Consider the following 16,085-nt stretch of genomic DNA (forward strand, 5'->3'; position numbering starts at 1 on the left):
AGACCCTTAGTAAACTGCTTTAATCAGCACTCCTCCCTAGAATTCATGCTTATTGCATTGAAAGCAGTTTAGCCATATAGGTAATTTTCTAGTCATGGAAGACTCTAGACAGAAAGAGAAGGCACTGACTAGATCCTGTAACTTGTAATTATGTTCTTTAAAGGAAAAAAAAAAAAAAAGGCAAAATCTATATCTGCCCCCAAAGACTGTTATTGCTTAGTAGCTCAGTCATTTCTGACTCTTTGGGACCTCACGGGCTGTAGCCTGCTAGGCCCCTCTGTCCATGGGATTTTCCAGGCAAGAATACTAGAGTGGGTTGCAATCTCCTTGCCTAAGGATCCTTCCGACCCAGGGATCAATGCATGTCTCCTGCATTGCAGGCAGATTCTTTAACCACTGAGTCACCAGGGAAGCCCCCAAAGAGCTGTGGGATGAGTCAAATGCTTAATACTCTTTTCAGTTTTTCCCCTAAGCAAAATGAGACCTTGCCTTTGGAACAAGTTGCAGAGTATAATTTTTTGTCTGTGTTCATAACTCAAGGCCTTCATAAGAAGGGCTGCGTGCCCCATATGATCTCGCCCTCTGTCTGCAACACCTATCTGGCTCCTCGGTAATAATTATCTCTGAGTTTACATAAAGCCCATTGCCACGGTATTTAGACTGTTTGACAAGCATCCTTTTTAGCCTTTAAATTAGTGCGTGTGGCTAAATTCCTGGCACTTCTCCATGGCTGCACTTTAGAGTTCCTTAGTTATGCAATACAGCCATAATATTGGACAGTATTTAACAAATAAGCAAATGATAACAATCTTTAGATCCAAGATTTTTCTCTAGTTCCTATAAACAGGGAAAAGTCAGTAAAAACGCCTTCTTAATAAATGTCAGTGGGCAAGTCTATTTTTACCTTAGTGTGCCTTATGTTGCCATGACTGCAGACCTGGCAGATAGGGTTCAGGAGACTGGGGATCAGAAAAGATGAATGTATCCATCCAAACTGGGGCTGTTATAAAAGCCCTTGGCTTTGGGGTTTTTTTGGCCCTATTGCAGTTCTTGTGGGGTCTTAGTTCCCTGACAAGGGACTGAACTTGGGACCATGGCAATGGAAGGGCCGAGTCCTAGCCACTGGACCACCAGGGAACTCTCTAAAAGCCCATGTTTTGGCATCTGGTGGATAACACCCTACCATGAATACATGCAAGATCGTGAAGACACACTGACATCAAGCACCCTTTCCTTCTGCAGTCACGTACGTCAAAGCCCCACCTCCACCCATGACTCACTCAAGGAACCTCTCCCCAAACCCCCACGTCTCTGCGTTGGCTGAGTCCAGGTCAGTCCGCAGGCCAAACTGACGTACTGTCCATGCCCCCAGAGAGACCATTCCTGACTGTCCCCTCCTATCCCAAATCTATGTGATGACCCATCCCATTCTTTTCCTCCACAGGCGTTTAAAATTCTTTGTAATAATGTATCTCTCCAGTCATTTGTTCACCGTCTAGCTCTTCCTCATTGTGAGGGATCTGTGTGTTTCAGCCACTAAAACAGACTGAAGGTTGGTCTCATCCAGTGCCTCGGCATACAGTAGGCTCTCCATAAATATTTGTTGAATGGGTGACTGATTTAGAGGAGAACCAGGCCAGAAATGTGTGAAAAACACCAAAGCATAAAACCAAAATATAAAAACAAGAACACAGCCAACAGCAGCCAGACTGAATTTATGCGTAAATGCCAGAAATATGCCGAAGTTAACGAGAAGCAGATGGGATTAGGGAGAGAAGGCCAGGGGGCCTGCAGGAGTTTGAAGCACTTTTGGTATAGAACAGTGGGCAAAAGGCAAAGGTGGGAGCCGGTCAGGAAGCCCTGGTCACGTGCTCTGGGAGGCAGTTTGCTCTCAAGATGGGAGGCCCAAGCACTGGCTAGGTGGCCATGACTGGACAACATGGGGTTGTAAGGAGGGCTGTTGCTAGTGGGTGGCTCCCAAGCACAGGACTAAGAATTAGAATGTGCCTTCTGTTTTTTTTTTGTTTTTTAATTTGTCCTTCTCTTACCTGTTTTGATTTGTAGGATGGCCAGCCATTGGCGGGGCTGATCCAAGATCACATGGTTTCAGGAGCAAACATGACCATTCGAGGCTGCTTTTTCAACCGGGAGCAGTATATGGAGCTGGTGTACCGAGGACTCACAGACAAAGTGGGACGTGTGAAGCTCTTTCCTCCTGCCATCCTGAAGCCCTTTCCTCTGTGGACAGGAAAGCAGGTAATTAGGGGGAAACAAATGGTGGATATTTATTTAAAAAAAAAAAAAAAGGAAACTGGCCACTCAGTAAAAAGGTTTTGTTCCCAGGAGAGTCCAGGCCAGAAACAGAAATGACAAATCAAATAATATCTCTTTGATAGAGTTTCGGGTGTGGATGGTTTCAAAGGAGGGTCTACAACTACATATTTTCTGTCCTTTGCTTCTAACTGAAACTTCTAACTTAACACTGACCTCATCGTCTAGATATGGTGGTAATAGGCAGTGGTGCTGATGGTAGCAGTAGTTACATTTGTTGGGAGTGCTTCAAATATGTTAGATTACTTAACCCTCACAACCACCCTGTGATGCAGACACTATCATTATCACCGTTTATCACCATTATTACCAGATGAGGATAACAAGGTTTGGAGAAGTTGTTACTTAGGAGGTAGAGTTGAGATTCAAACTCAGGACTTTCTGACACCCAGAGCATCATATTATACTTAATCAATTATGTGATCTTGGTTCAGTGGGCCTCAGTTCATTATTTACAAAGCAAAAGTGTTCAGGTTGATGAGCTCTAGGTCTCACCCGCCTCTGCAGTTCTTTAAATCCATGGACCTGGTACTTGACTGGTTTTCTTATTAAGCCAACTTGTATTTCTGGGATAAACCTTACTTGGTTATGAGATAGTATTTGCTAAATTTTTGTTCAGAAGTTTTTGCATCAGTGTACATGAGGAATTTTGATGGGTGGTTTTCTTTTCTTGTCATGCATTTACCTGGTTTTGCTATTGGGGTTAACATTGGCTTCATAGAAAGAGTTAGGAAGTATTTACTCTTCTTCAGTTTTCTGTAAGAGTTTGTACAATACGGATATTATTTTTTCCTTAAGTGTTTGGTAGAATTCACCAATGTAGTCATCTGGACCTAGAATTTTCTCTTTCAGTTCAGTTCAGTTGCTCAGTCATGTCCAACTTTTTGCAACCCCATGAACCACAGCACACCAGGTCTCCCTGTCTATCACTAACTCCTGGAGTCCACCCAAACCCATGTCCATTGAGTCGGTGATGCCATCCAACAATCTCATCCTCTGTCGTCCTCTTCTCCTCCTGTCTTCAATCTTGCCCAGCATCAGGGTCTTTTCCAATGAGTCAGCTCTTTGCATCAGGTGGTCAAAATATTGCAGTTTTAGCTTCAACATTAGTCCTTCCAATGAACACCCAGGACTGATCTCCTTTAGCATGGACTGGTTCTCCTGGCAGTCCAAGGGACTCTCAAGAGTCTTCTCCAACACCACAGTTCAAAAGCATCAATTCTTCGGTACTCAGCTTTCTTCACAGTCCAACTCTCCTATGCATACATGACCACTGGAAAAACCATAGCCTTGACTAGACGGACCTTTGTTGGCAAAGTAATGTCTCTGCTTTTGAATATGCTGTCTAGGTTGGTCATAACTTTCCTTCCAAGGAGTAAGTGTCTTTTAATTTCATGGCTGCAGTCACCATCTGCAGTGATTTTGGAGCCCAGAAAAATAGTCAGCCACTGTTTCCTCTGTTTCCCCATCTATTTGCCATGAAGTGATGGGACCAGAATTTTCTGAATGTTGAGCTTTAAGCCAACTTTTTCACTCTCCTCTTTCACTTTCATCAAGAGGCTCTTTAGTTCCTCTTCACTTTCTGCCATAAGGGTGGTGTTATCTGCATATCTGAGGTTATTGATATTTCTCCTGGCATCTTGATTCCAGCTTGTGCTTCTTCCAGCCAGCGTTTCTCATGATGTTTTCTCTTTAGGAAGGCTATTTTTAACTAAAATTTCTGTTTTTCTAATTACATGTAGGGCTGTTTAGTTCATCTCTTTCTTCTTGGATGAGCTTTACTGCTTTGTTTTTTTCTAGGAATTTGTCCTTTTCATCTAAATTGTTGGATTTATAGGCATGAAATTATTCATCATACTCTTTTATGTTCCTTTACTGTCTGTGGAACCTGAAAGTGGTCCCTCTCTCATTCCTGATAGTGATAATTTATGTCTTCTCTCTTTTCCTGATCAGTTTGCTCTGAGTTTTATTCTCAAAGAACCAGCTTTTATTGACTTTCTCTATTTTTCTGTTTCTGTTCCATTTATTTCACTTTCATCTTTTTTATTTCCTTTCTTCTGCTTACTTTAGGTTTGATTTGCCTTTCTTTTTCTAGTTACTTAAGGTTGGAACTGAAGTCAGTAATTTGAGACTTTTTTCCTGTTTTAATATTGGCATTTTATATATAAAATTTCCACTGAATATATTGTATTTTTATTCACTTCAAAAGACTCGCTCAATGCCTTTTTTATTTCTGTTTTTAACCTCTGAGATACATAGAAGTCTTTGATTTAGTTTCCAAATATTTAAGAATTTTCCAGATATGTATACTATTGATTGCAATTTTAATTCCACAGTGGCCAGAAAACATACCTTGAATAACTTGAATCCTTTTCAAATTACTGAGATTTGTTTTGTGGCTTCAAAGATAGTCTGTATTGGGAAATGATCTGTGTGTCCTTAAAAATCACAAGTATTCTGCTGTGTTGGATGAAGTGCTCTATAAATGTCAGTTAGGTTCAAGTCTGAAGAACAGTGGATGGAAGTTCATGACCTTGTACAGGAGGTGGTGATCAAAACCATCCCCAAGAAAAAGAAATGCAAAAAGGCAAAATGCCTGTCTGAGGACGCCTTACTAGTAGCTGAGAAAAGAAGAGAAGCAAAAGGCAAAGGAGAAAAGGAAAGATACACCCATCTGAATGCAGAGTTCCAAAGAATAGCAAGGAGAGATAAAAAAGCCTTCTTAAGTGAACAATAAAAGAAATAGAGGAAAACAATAGAATGGGAGAAACTAGAGATCTCTTCAAGAAAATTAGAGATACCAAGGGAACATTTCCTGCAAAGGTGGGCACAATAAAGGACAGAAATGGTATGGACCTAACAGAAGCAGAAGATATTAAGAAGAGGTGGCAAGAATACACAGAACTACAAAAAAGATCTTATTGATCCAGGCAACCGTGATGGTGTGATCACTCACCTAGACCCAGACATACTGGAGTGTGAAGTCAAGTGAACCTTAGGACGCATCACTACGAACAAAGGTAGTGCGAACAAAGGTAGTGGAGGTGATGGAATTCCAGCTGAGCTATTTCAGATCCTAAAAGATGACACTGTGAAAGTGCCGCACTCAATATGCCAGCAAATACAAGAAACTCAGCAGTGGCCACAGGACTGGAAAAGATCAGTTTTCATTCCAATCCCAAAGAAGAGAAATGCCAAAAAATGTTCAAACTACTGCACAATTGCACTCATTTCACATGCTAGCAAAGTAATGCTCAAAATTCCCAAAGCCTGGCTTCAGTAGTATGTGAACCGTGAACTTCCAGATGTTCAAGCTGGATTTAGAAAAGGCAGAGGATCCAGAGATCAAATTGCCAACATCCATTGAATCATAGAAAAAACAAGGGAGTTCCAGAAAAACATCTACTTCTGCTTTATTCACTATCCAAAGCCTTTGTGTGAATCACAAAAAATCTGAAAATTCTTAAAAGAGATGGGAATATCAGTCCACTTTACCTGCCTCATGAGAACCTGTATGAAGGTCAAGAAGCAACAGTTAGAACTGGACATGGAACAATGGACTGGTTCCAAATTGGGAAAGGAGATGTCAAGGCTGTATATAGTCACCCTGCTTACTTAACTTACATGCAGAGTACATCATGCAAAATGCCAGGCTGGATGAAGCACAAGATGGAATCAAGATTGCTGGGAGAAATATCAATAACCTCAGATACGCAGATGACACCACCCTTATTTCAGAAAGGGAAGAGGAACTAAAGAGCCTCTTGATGAAGGTGAAAGAGGAGAGTGAAAAAGCTGGCTTAAAACTCCGCATTCAAAAAATGAAGATCATGGCATTGGTCCCATCACTTCATGGCAACTAAACAGGAAACATTGGAAACAGTGAGAGACTTTATTTTCTTGGGCTCAAAATCACTGCAGGTTGTGACTGCAGCCATAAAATTAAAAGATGGTTTCTGTTTGGAAGAAAAGTTATGACCACCCTAGACAGCATATTAAAAAGCAGAGACATTACTTTGCCAACAAAGGTCCGTCTAGTCAAAGCTACAGTTTTTCCAGTAGTCACGTATGGATGTGAGAGTTGGACGATAAAGAAATCTGAGAGCCAAAGAATTGATGCTTTTGAACTGTGGTATTGGAGAACTCTTGAGAGTCCCTTGGACTGCAAGGAGATCAAACCAGTCAATCCTAAAGGATATCAACCCTGAATATTAATTAGAAGGACCGATGCTGAAGCTGAAGCATTAATGTTTTGGCCACCTGATGTGAAGACCTGACTCATTGGAGAGGACCCTGATGCTGGGAAAGACTGAGGGCAGGAGAAGGGGACAACAGAGGATAAAGATGGTCAATTACTGACTCAGTGGACCTGAATTTGAGCAAGATCCCAGAGTCGATGATGGACAGGGAAGCCTGACGTGCTGCAGTCCATGGGGTCACAGAGTTGGACAAGACTGAGTGACTGAACAACAGCAAAACAAGGTTCAAGTCTACTATATCCTTGCTGTTCTCTGTCCTTCATTTCCTAATGTCCATTGTATTGAAACCACTGTTTCATATTCGTGTCTGCTTTTGTTATTGTTATTTCTGGTGGATGTGAAATCAGGTCACCATGGCTCTATCCTGACCAGAAACAGAAGTTGATTTAACAGAATAGTAGGGGAATTTTGCAGTTTAAGATTAAAATCTGTAATTATGGATAGTCTGGTTCAGGAATTGGTAAGCTTTTGTTATAAAAGCCAGATAGAAAATATTTTAGGCTTTGTTGGCCATACGATCTGTAAATTACAGCTGCTCAGTTCTGCCATGATAATGTGAAAGCAGACATAGACAGGGCTTTGGAATGAGCCTGACTGTGATTCATTTCAGCTTCTTTTTTACAAAAACAGATGGTGGGCCACGTTTGGTCTATAGGCTGTAGTTTGCTACCCCTAATTTAGTTGGATATATGTGTTTGTCCAGGCTTCCCTGGTGGCTCAGTGGTAAAGAAATCCACCCGCCAATGCAGGAGATGTGGGTTTGACCCCTGGGTTGGGAAGATCCCCTGGAGGAGGGCATGGCAACCCACTTCAGTATTCTTGCCTGGAGAATCCCATGGACAGAGGAGCCTGGCCGGCTATAGTCCATGGGGTCATGAAAAAGTTGTACACAGCTTAGTGACTAAACTTAGTGACTAAACATCAACAACATTTATTTGTCCACTTATTATTCCTGTTTATAATTTTTTATTGTTTCTTTTTTATGTATGTTTGTTTTGTAAGCCATCTCAACTTATCTTAGAAATAAAGGGATTTTAAGTGTTAAGTAAACGAAGATCATGGCATCCAGTCCCATCACTTCATGGCAAATAGATGGGCAAACAGTGGAAACAGTGGCTGACTTTATTTTTCTGGGCTGCAAAATCACTGCAGATGGTGATTGCAGCCATGAAATTAAAAGACGCCTACTCCTTGGAAGGAAAGCTATGACCAACCTAGACAGCATATTGAAGAGCAGAGACATTACTTTGCCAACAAAGATCCGTCTAGTCAAGGCTGTGGTTTTTCCAGTGGTCATGTATGGATGTGAGAGTTGGACTGTAAAGAAAGCTGAGTGCCAAAGAATTGATGCTTTTGAACTGTGGTGTTGGAGCAGACTCTTGAGAGTCCCTTGGACTGCAAGGAGATACAACCAGTCAGTCCATCCTAAAGGAGATCAGTCCTGGGTGTTCATTGGTAGGACTGATGTTGAAGCTGAAACTGTAATACTTTGGCCACCTGATGTGAAGAGCTGACTCATTTGAAAAGACCCTAATGCTGGGCAAGATTGAGGATGGGAGGAGAAGGGGACGACAGAGGATGAGATTGTTGGATGGCATCACCGACTCATTGGACATGGGTTTGGGTAAACTCTGGGAGTTGGTGATGGACAGGGAGGCCTGGCGTTCATGGGGTCGCAAAGAGTAGGACACGACTGAGTGACTGAACTGAACTGAACCATCCAGAATGTATTAGAATTTTGTTTAAACGTAAGCAGTGTGTTCAAAATAGAACCAAATAGTGGACAAAGACTACATAACTAGAGCTACAGATACGTTCATCCACCTCAGTCTGAGAATCCAGCCAAAGGAAATCATCTGAAGTGTAGTATTGATAAAAGCTACTTGAAAAAAGCAGTCCATGACATGATGGTTTATAGTGGTGGAATATTAGAAAAACCTAGATACTCAGCACTGGGGCTGTGTAAATTGTGGGACGTTTATTAAGATATTGCTCTGTGCTGTGCTTAGTCACTCAGTCATGTCCGACTCTTTGCAACCCCATGGACTGTAGCTCGCCAGGTTCCTCTGTCCATGGGGATTCTTCAGGCAAGAATACAGGCGTGGGTTGCCATGCCCTCTTCCAGGGGATCTTCCAAATGCAGGGATTGAACACAGGTTTCCCACATGCAGGCGGATTCTTTACCGTCTGAGCCACCAGGGAAGCTTTGTGTAGTTTAAAATAGTGGCTTTAAAGCATTGTGTGACAGTCTGGAAAATTTTCAACGTAATGTTGAAAGAAGAAATAGACTACACAGTTCTATGCATAATAACAGAACCATGTTAAAAATGTATATGAGCAAAAATTTGATACAAAAAAGGTCAAAATGATAGAATAATTTGGTTTGTGTTAGGAATAATTTAACATTCCTGGGCTCTGCTTACTGTATAACCAAGTAAAATTAGAAAATAGGCCCAGATTTTATTTATGTCACAGTTGAGATTTTTCCGGGTTTCTTGAAAGGTTGGTACAGGCTGTTATTTCTGTACAAGTAGGTGAAAGAAGGGAACAGTTATTGCACTGCATAAGAATTTGTTAGTGACCCAGTCTAATTCTACAGAGGAAAGCCATGTTTTGGATCAGGAGATAAGGAACTTAGCTTGGGAAATTTATTTGTACTGCCTTAAAAAGTTAAGTCTTAGACTGTTTTTCCAGGACATTTCATACAGCCTCTTGAGTGGTTTTCTTATATTATGTGACTAAACCATTATATACTTGTTCACTTTACCATTAATGGATGTTTGGGTTGTCTTCAGTCATCTTCATTTGGCTGTTACAAATAGAGCTGCTATGAACATTTTTGTATATGTCTCTTATTGAACATATGTATGCATTTTCATGGGTAAATACCAGGGAATCAAATTGCTGAGTCATAAAATCTACCTTCACCTGTAATAGATAATTGAGTAAACAGTTTTCCAAAGTGATTGTAGCAGTTTACACCTCCATCAGCAGGGCAGGAGAGTTATGGTTGCTCCTTATTCTCAGCAGTACTTGCCTGCCAATGCAAGAGAAGTAAGAGACGTTGGTTCGATCCTTGGGTTGGGAAGATCCCCTGGAGGAGGACATGGCAACCCACTCTAGTGTTCTTGCCTGGAGAATCCCATGGACAGAGGAGCCTGGTGGGCTACAGTCCATAGCGTCACACAGTCAGACCCAACTGAAGCGACTTAGCATGCCCAGTAACGAATGAGTTTGAGCACCTCTTTATATCCTTATGGCCATGGGATCTCACCTTTTGTGAAGTTCCTGTTCAAGGCTTTTGCCTTTTTTCAATCCTATGCCATTCTCTTATTAATAGATAAGAGTTTTAGAAGTCTATCCTTGTGTAGGTCCATTACCAGGTTATAGATATTACAAATACCTTCTACTTGATGGCTAGCCTTTTTGCCCTTTCACTTAATGCTGTTTTCTAATGATCAGAAGTTCTTTATTTTATGTAATATAATTCACCAGGCTTTGCCTTTTATGGCTGCTGCTGCTGCTAAGTCGCTTCAGTCGTGTCCGACTCTGTGCAACCCCATAGCTGGCAGCCCAACAGGCTCCCCCGTCCCTGGGATTCTCCAGGCAAGAACACTGGAGTGGGTTGCCATTTCCTTCTCCAGCCTTTTATGGCTAGTCCTGTATAAAAATTATTTGCCTGCCTCAAGGTTATTAAGATATTTCCCTGTATCTCTGTTAGCAGTTTTATTGTTTTACCATTCATGTTTAGGTCTACTTCTGCCCAGAGTTGGTTTTTGTGGGTGTGTTGATGTGAGGTAGGGGTCAGGATTCATTTTTTTCCTGTAGGACTATCCCGTTGATGTGACTTAATTGATAAGAAGATGTTTGCTTTTCCTCTGCTCTTTAGTATCTCTTGTGTCCTAAATCAACTAATTGCATACATGTAGGTCTACTGGCTTCATTTCAGTTCCTTTGGTTGTTTGATTCCATTGCACCGATACTACACTCTTAATTATTGTAGCTTTATAATAAGTTTTGATTTTTGATAGAGACTATACTATACTACATTGTTTTTCAAGACTGTCTTGAATATTCTTGGCCCCATGAATTTCCATATAAATTTCAAAGCCATCTTGTACATTTCTGCCAAAAAATAGCTACAAAGAGTTTTGTTGGAATTACATTGCAGCTACAGATCACTTTAGGGAGAATGGACATATTTCCAGTACTGAATATTCCATTCTTTCAGTGACATAGAAGTCTTGTTTATCTTTCGTTAGATTCATTCCTAGATATTGCTATTATAGATGATTTTATTTATTGAATTTCCTATTTGTTTATGGTTAGTATATAAAAATACAAGTAATTTTGTGTATTGTCCTTGTACTCCACAACCTTGCTGATTTCATTTATTAACTATAGAAGTGTAATGTAAGTTTTTATTTAAAGAGATAGTAATATCAAAGGAAAAAGGAAAAATTTCTTCTGTCTCCAATTCCATTGTTCATCTTCTCTGTGCATACTCTCACAGAGAAGAAATAAAAATGAAATCATGTACCTACTCAGGGGAACCATGAACCATGATTAAATTTGATAGTCAATTTTGAGTTTGTATTTAAGAATGCTTCTTTATCCATGTTATTCTGTTGCCTGAGACATGAATTTTCCTTATCTGTAGGTATGTGAACCTCAGTTTTAACTGAGCTGTAAGATGGCTTACTTTAAATGAGCTGTCAGATCCTCCAAAGGGAATGCCATTATTTCCATTATTTTAAGAAATCCCATTATTTCAGGCCATTTGAACCACCCTAACATACTTCAGATATAGCAAGAAGTTTATTTAACTCTTTTCACATGCTGGGGTGATACAATGTTTCTTGTAATTGCTTTGTGACATACTTAGTTCACTTAATGATCTGTGGGCTTCTCAGATGTCACAGTGATCAAAGAATCTGCCTGCCAATGCAGGAGATGTGGGTTCGACCCCTGGATCCGGAAGATCCCCTGCAGTAAGAAATGGCAACCCCTCTAGTATTCTTGCCTGGAAAATTCTATGGACAGAGGATCCTGGCAGGCTATAGTCCTTGGGGTCGCAAAGAGTCAGACATGACTGAGTAGCATGTTATGATAATAGTCTATTGTAGGGTTCATTCTCTGCACATGTGGATTGACTTCACTCTTCTTAACCCGTTCTGTGTTGTACCCGGTAATATGGATATTCTCTAGTTGATTTAACTGTCCCTCTAATGGCAAATATTTAATGAGTGTTCAGTTATTTTCCTGTTTGGCCATGCCATGCAACTTGTGGGATCTTAGTTCCCTGAGAATATTGTGGATGGTCTATTATTCCTAGCATAGTTCATGACCAGAAAGTAAATTATACACTTTTACAATATCAGTGCAGGAGGAGACCCAGAATCTTGTCTGCCACCCTTGTTTGTTTGTTTTTTTAATTGAAATATAATTCATACCATAAACTTTACCATTTTTAGTAAGTGTGTAATTCAGTGCTTATTTTTAGTATATTCTCTGTGGTGCAACCATTTCTACTGTCTAATTCAAAAATATTTCCATAATCCCCAAAAGAAACTCTGTTCCTGTTAGCATTCAGCCTTAATTCCACCCTCCCCCATCCCCTGGCAGTCACTTTCTGTCCCTATTGATTTTCCTGTTTGAGACATTTCATAAAAATGTCTTGTCTCTTTTAGTTAACATAATAGTTTCAAGATTCATCCATGTTGTAGCATAAACAGTACCTCATTTCTTTTCATGGCTGAATAATATTCAATTGTATGGATATTCCACATGTTATTCACTTGTCAGTTGATAAATGGATAATTTGGCTTGTTTCCACTTTTTGGCTGTTACAAATAAGGCTGTAATGAGTATTCATGCATAACTGGTACATGAAACTGATGCACTCATTTATATGAACATGTACTTTCAATTCTCTTGAATATATAGCTAAGAGAGAAGTCACTGAGTCATATGGGAATTCTGTGTTTAACTTTTTTGAGGAACTACCAAACTGTTTTCCAAGGCAGCTTACAATTTTACATCCCCACCAACAGGACATGAGGGTTCCAATTTCTCCATATTCACCAACATTTATTTTTCTTTTGTTTTTAAAATAACCATCTTAGGGGAGTTCTTTGGCAGTGCAATGATTAGGACTTGGTACTTTCACTGCCAGGGCTTGAGTTTGAACCCTGATCAGGGATCTAAGATCTTATAAGCAAGTGGCACAGCCAAATAATAATAATAATAAAATAAAATAACCATCTTGTGAAGTAGTCTTTCATTATGGTTTTCATTTGCCTTTCCCTAATGATTAGTATAAGTTAAATAAGCAGGTGACAATATACAGCCTTGACGAACTCCTTTTCCTATTTGGAACCAGTCTGTTGTTCCATGTCCAGTTCTAACTGTTGCTTCCTGACCTGCATACAGGTTTCTCAAGAGGCAGGTCAGGTGGGCTGGTATTCCCATCTCTTTCAGAATTTTCCACAGTTTATTGTGACCCACACAGTCAAAGGCTTTGGCATAGTCGATAAAGCAGAAATAGATGTTTTTCTGGAACTCTCTTGCTTTTTCCATGATCCAGCAGATGTTGGCAATTTGATCACCCTTATGCCAGAAAGTGAAGAGGAACTAAAAAGCCTCTTGATGAAAGTGAAAGTGGAGAGTGAAAAAGTTGGCTTAAAGCTCAACATTCAGAAAACAAAGATCATGGCATCTGGTCCCATCACTTCATGGGAAATAGATGGGGAAACAGTGTCAGACTTTATTTTTCTGGGCTCCAAAATCACTGCAGATGGTGATTGCAGCCATGAAATTAAAAGACGCTTACTCCTTGGAAGGAAAGTTATAACCAACCTAGACAGCATATTAAAAAGCAGAGACATTACTTTGCCAACAAAGGTCCGTCTAGTCAAGGCTATAGTTTTTCCAGTGATCATGTATGGATGTGAGAGTTGGACTGTGAAGAAGGCTGAGCACTGAAGAATTGATGCTTTTGAACTGTGGTGTTGGAGAAGACTGTTGAGAGTCCTTGGACTGCAAGGAGATCCAGCCAGTTCATCCTAAAGGAGTTCAGTCCTGGGTGTTCATTGGAAGGACTGATGCTGAAGCTGAAACTCCAATACTTTGGCCACCTCATGTGAAGAGTTGACTCATTGGAAAAGATCCTGATGCTGGGAGGGATTGGGGGGCAGGAGGAGAAGGGGATGACAGAGGATGAGATGGCTGGATGGCATCACTGACTCGATGGATGTGAGTTTGAGTAAACTCTGGGAGTTGGTGATGGACAGGGAGGCCTGGCGTGCTGCGATTCATGGGGTCGCAAAGAGTCAGACATGACTGAGTGACTGAACTGAACTGAGCTGAATGATTAATAATACTGAGCAGCTTTTCATGTGCTTACTGGCCATTTGTAATATCTTCTTTGGAGATATGTCTATTTATGCCCTTTGCCCACTTATTCATTGGGTTATTTGTCTTTTTATTGTTAAATTCTAACATTTCTTTGTATATTCTGGCTACCAGATCTGTCTCACATATATGATAACACAGGTATTTTCTCCCATTGTATGGGTTCTTTTTTTCTTTCTTGACAGTGTCCTCTGACACATAATTTTTAAAAATTTTTATGAAATCCTATTTATCAACTTTTTTTTTGTTCCTTGTACTTTTGGTGTTATATCTTAGAAACGTTTGCCAATTCCAAGGTCACACAGATTTACAGCTGTGTTTCCAACTAAGAGTTTTATGGTTTTCTCCCTGACATTTATGTCTTTGATACATTTTCAGTGAATTTTTCTGTGTATTATGAGATAGGGGTCCACCTTTATTCTTTTGTTGGTAGATATGCAGTTGTCTCAGCATCATTTGTTAATAAAACTATTCTTTTCCCATTGAATGTTCTTAGCACTCTTGTTAAAAATCAATTAGCCACTGAGGTATGGGTTTACTTTTAGACTCTTATTTCTTTTCCATTGGTCAGTATGTCTGTCTATGCCAGTGAGTGCTGTGTGCTGTTGCTTCAGTTGTGTCCGACTCTTTGTGGCCCCATGGACTGTAGCCCACCAGGCTCCTCTGTCCTTGGGATTCTCCAGGCAAGAACACTATTTGCCATGCCCTCCTCCAGGGGATCTTCCCAACCCGGAGATCGAGCCCATGTCTTATGTCTCCTGCATTGCAGGTGGGTTCTTTACCACTCATGCCACCTGGGAAGCCATGTCTTGATTACTGTAGCTTTGTAATAAATTTAAAATCTGGATATATGAGTCCTTCAGCTTTGTCTACTTTCTCAAGATTGTTTTGACCATTTGGGGTCCCTTGCATTCCCATTTGAAATTTAGGGTCAACTTGTCAGTTATGCAAGTTGGAATTTTAATAGGGATTGCATTGAATATGTAGATCAATTTGGAAAGTGTTGCCACCTTAACAATATTAAGTCGTCCAATCCATGATGTCTTTTCATTTACTTAGATCTTCTTTAACTTCTTTCAATAGTATGTTATTGTTTTCCACTTAAAAGTCTTAGACTTCTTTGGTTGAATTAATTCCTGAGTATTTTATTCTTTGTGATTCTATTGTACATGGAGTTGTTTTTCTAATTTCATTTTCAGATTGTTCATTGTTAATGTATAGAAATATGATTGATTTTTGAATATTGATCTTGTATCTTCTGGTTTTGCTCAAGTCATTTACTAGCGCTAACAAGTTCTTCTGAATTCTTTCAGGTTTTCTCTGTATAAGGTTATGCCATCTGCATTCAGAGGTTGTTTTCTTTCTTACTCTCCAATCCGAAAGCCTTTTCTTCTTTCCATGCCTAATTGCCCTGACTTAAACCTCTAGAGTAGAGTGGCAAAAGCATGCATTGTTTCCTTGTTCCTGATCTTAGAAAGCATCATCTTTGCTCGCTGAAAATGGCAGTGGTGGTTTTTACATCAGTGCCTCCCCTTTATCAGGTGGATGATGTTGCCGCCTATTCCTAATCTGTTGACCGTTTGTGTCGTGAAAGGGTATTGAGATTGTCAGATGCTTTTCCTGCTCCCTTGATTTTGCAGATGAAGTGGCAGGTCCATCTCCCTTCCTTACATGTATATGGCTGCATGTGTTACCCTTCTCCCAGACTTTCCATCCTGACTGTGCCCAGCTGGCAGTTCCCACTGCGCATGTGGCACTGTGGTTTAAGTGCAGCTCGTAGTCAGCATCCCAGGAGAGTCGCCCTCCTACCTTTCTCCTTACCCTCTGTCCTGGCAGTGCCAGCCTTGTGAAGACTGAGGGCCAAGACCTTCCTGGTCATTTTCCTCGGAGATATCAAGGAGTATTGTCTGCTTTCTGTAACAGTGTTGTTGTCAGCTGTTCCCCAGCTCCTGGTGCACATGCATAAAAAGACAGCTGCTCTCGTAACCGCCCTGACCCCATTTGTACATACAGATCCTTCGTTATGGGCCTGGTACAGGCATACAAAGAGCTGTTGATGCCACCGGATGGCTCCCAATGCCC

General features: G+C 40.5%; 1 protein-coding gene across 1 annotated transcript in view; it reads left to right on the top strand.

The window, feature by feature from the left end:
* The window catches only part of POLR1A (RNA polymerase I subunit A), an 84,586-nt gene that overhangs the window by 37,614 nt on the left and 30,887 nt on the right, over nucleotides 1-16,085 (top strand). Inside the window, exon 14 of the mRNA XM_061432653.1 lies at nucleotides 2,065-2,256. Coding sequence (XP_061288637.1) covers nucleotides 2,065-2,256 — 192 coding nt within the window. The remainder of the gene's footprint in view (nucleotides 1-2,064; nucleotides 2,257-16,085) is intronic.

The sequence above is a fragment of the Bos javanicus genome, chromosome 11 (genome assembly GCF_032452875.1).
Source record: "Bos javanicus breed banteng chromosome 11, ARS-OSU_banteng_1.0, whole genome shotgun sequence".
In the NCBI taxonomy this organism is placed as follows: Eukaryota; Metazoa; Chordata; class Mammalia; order Artiodactyla; family Bovidae; genus Bos; species Bos javanicus.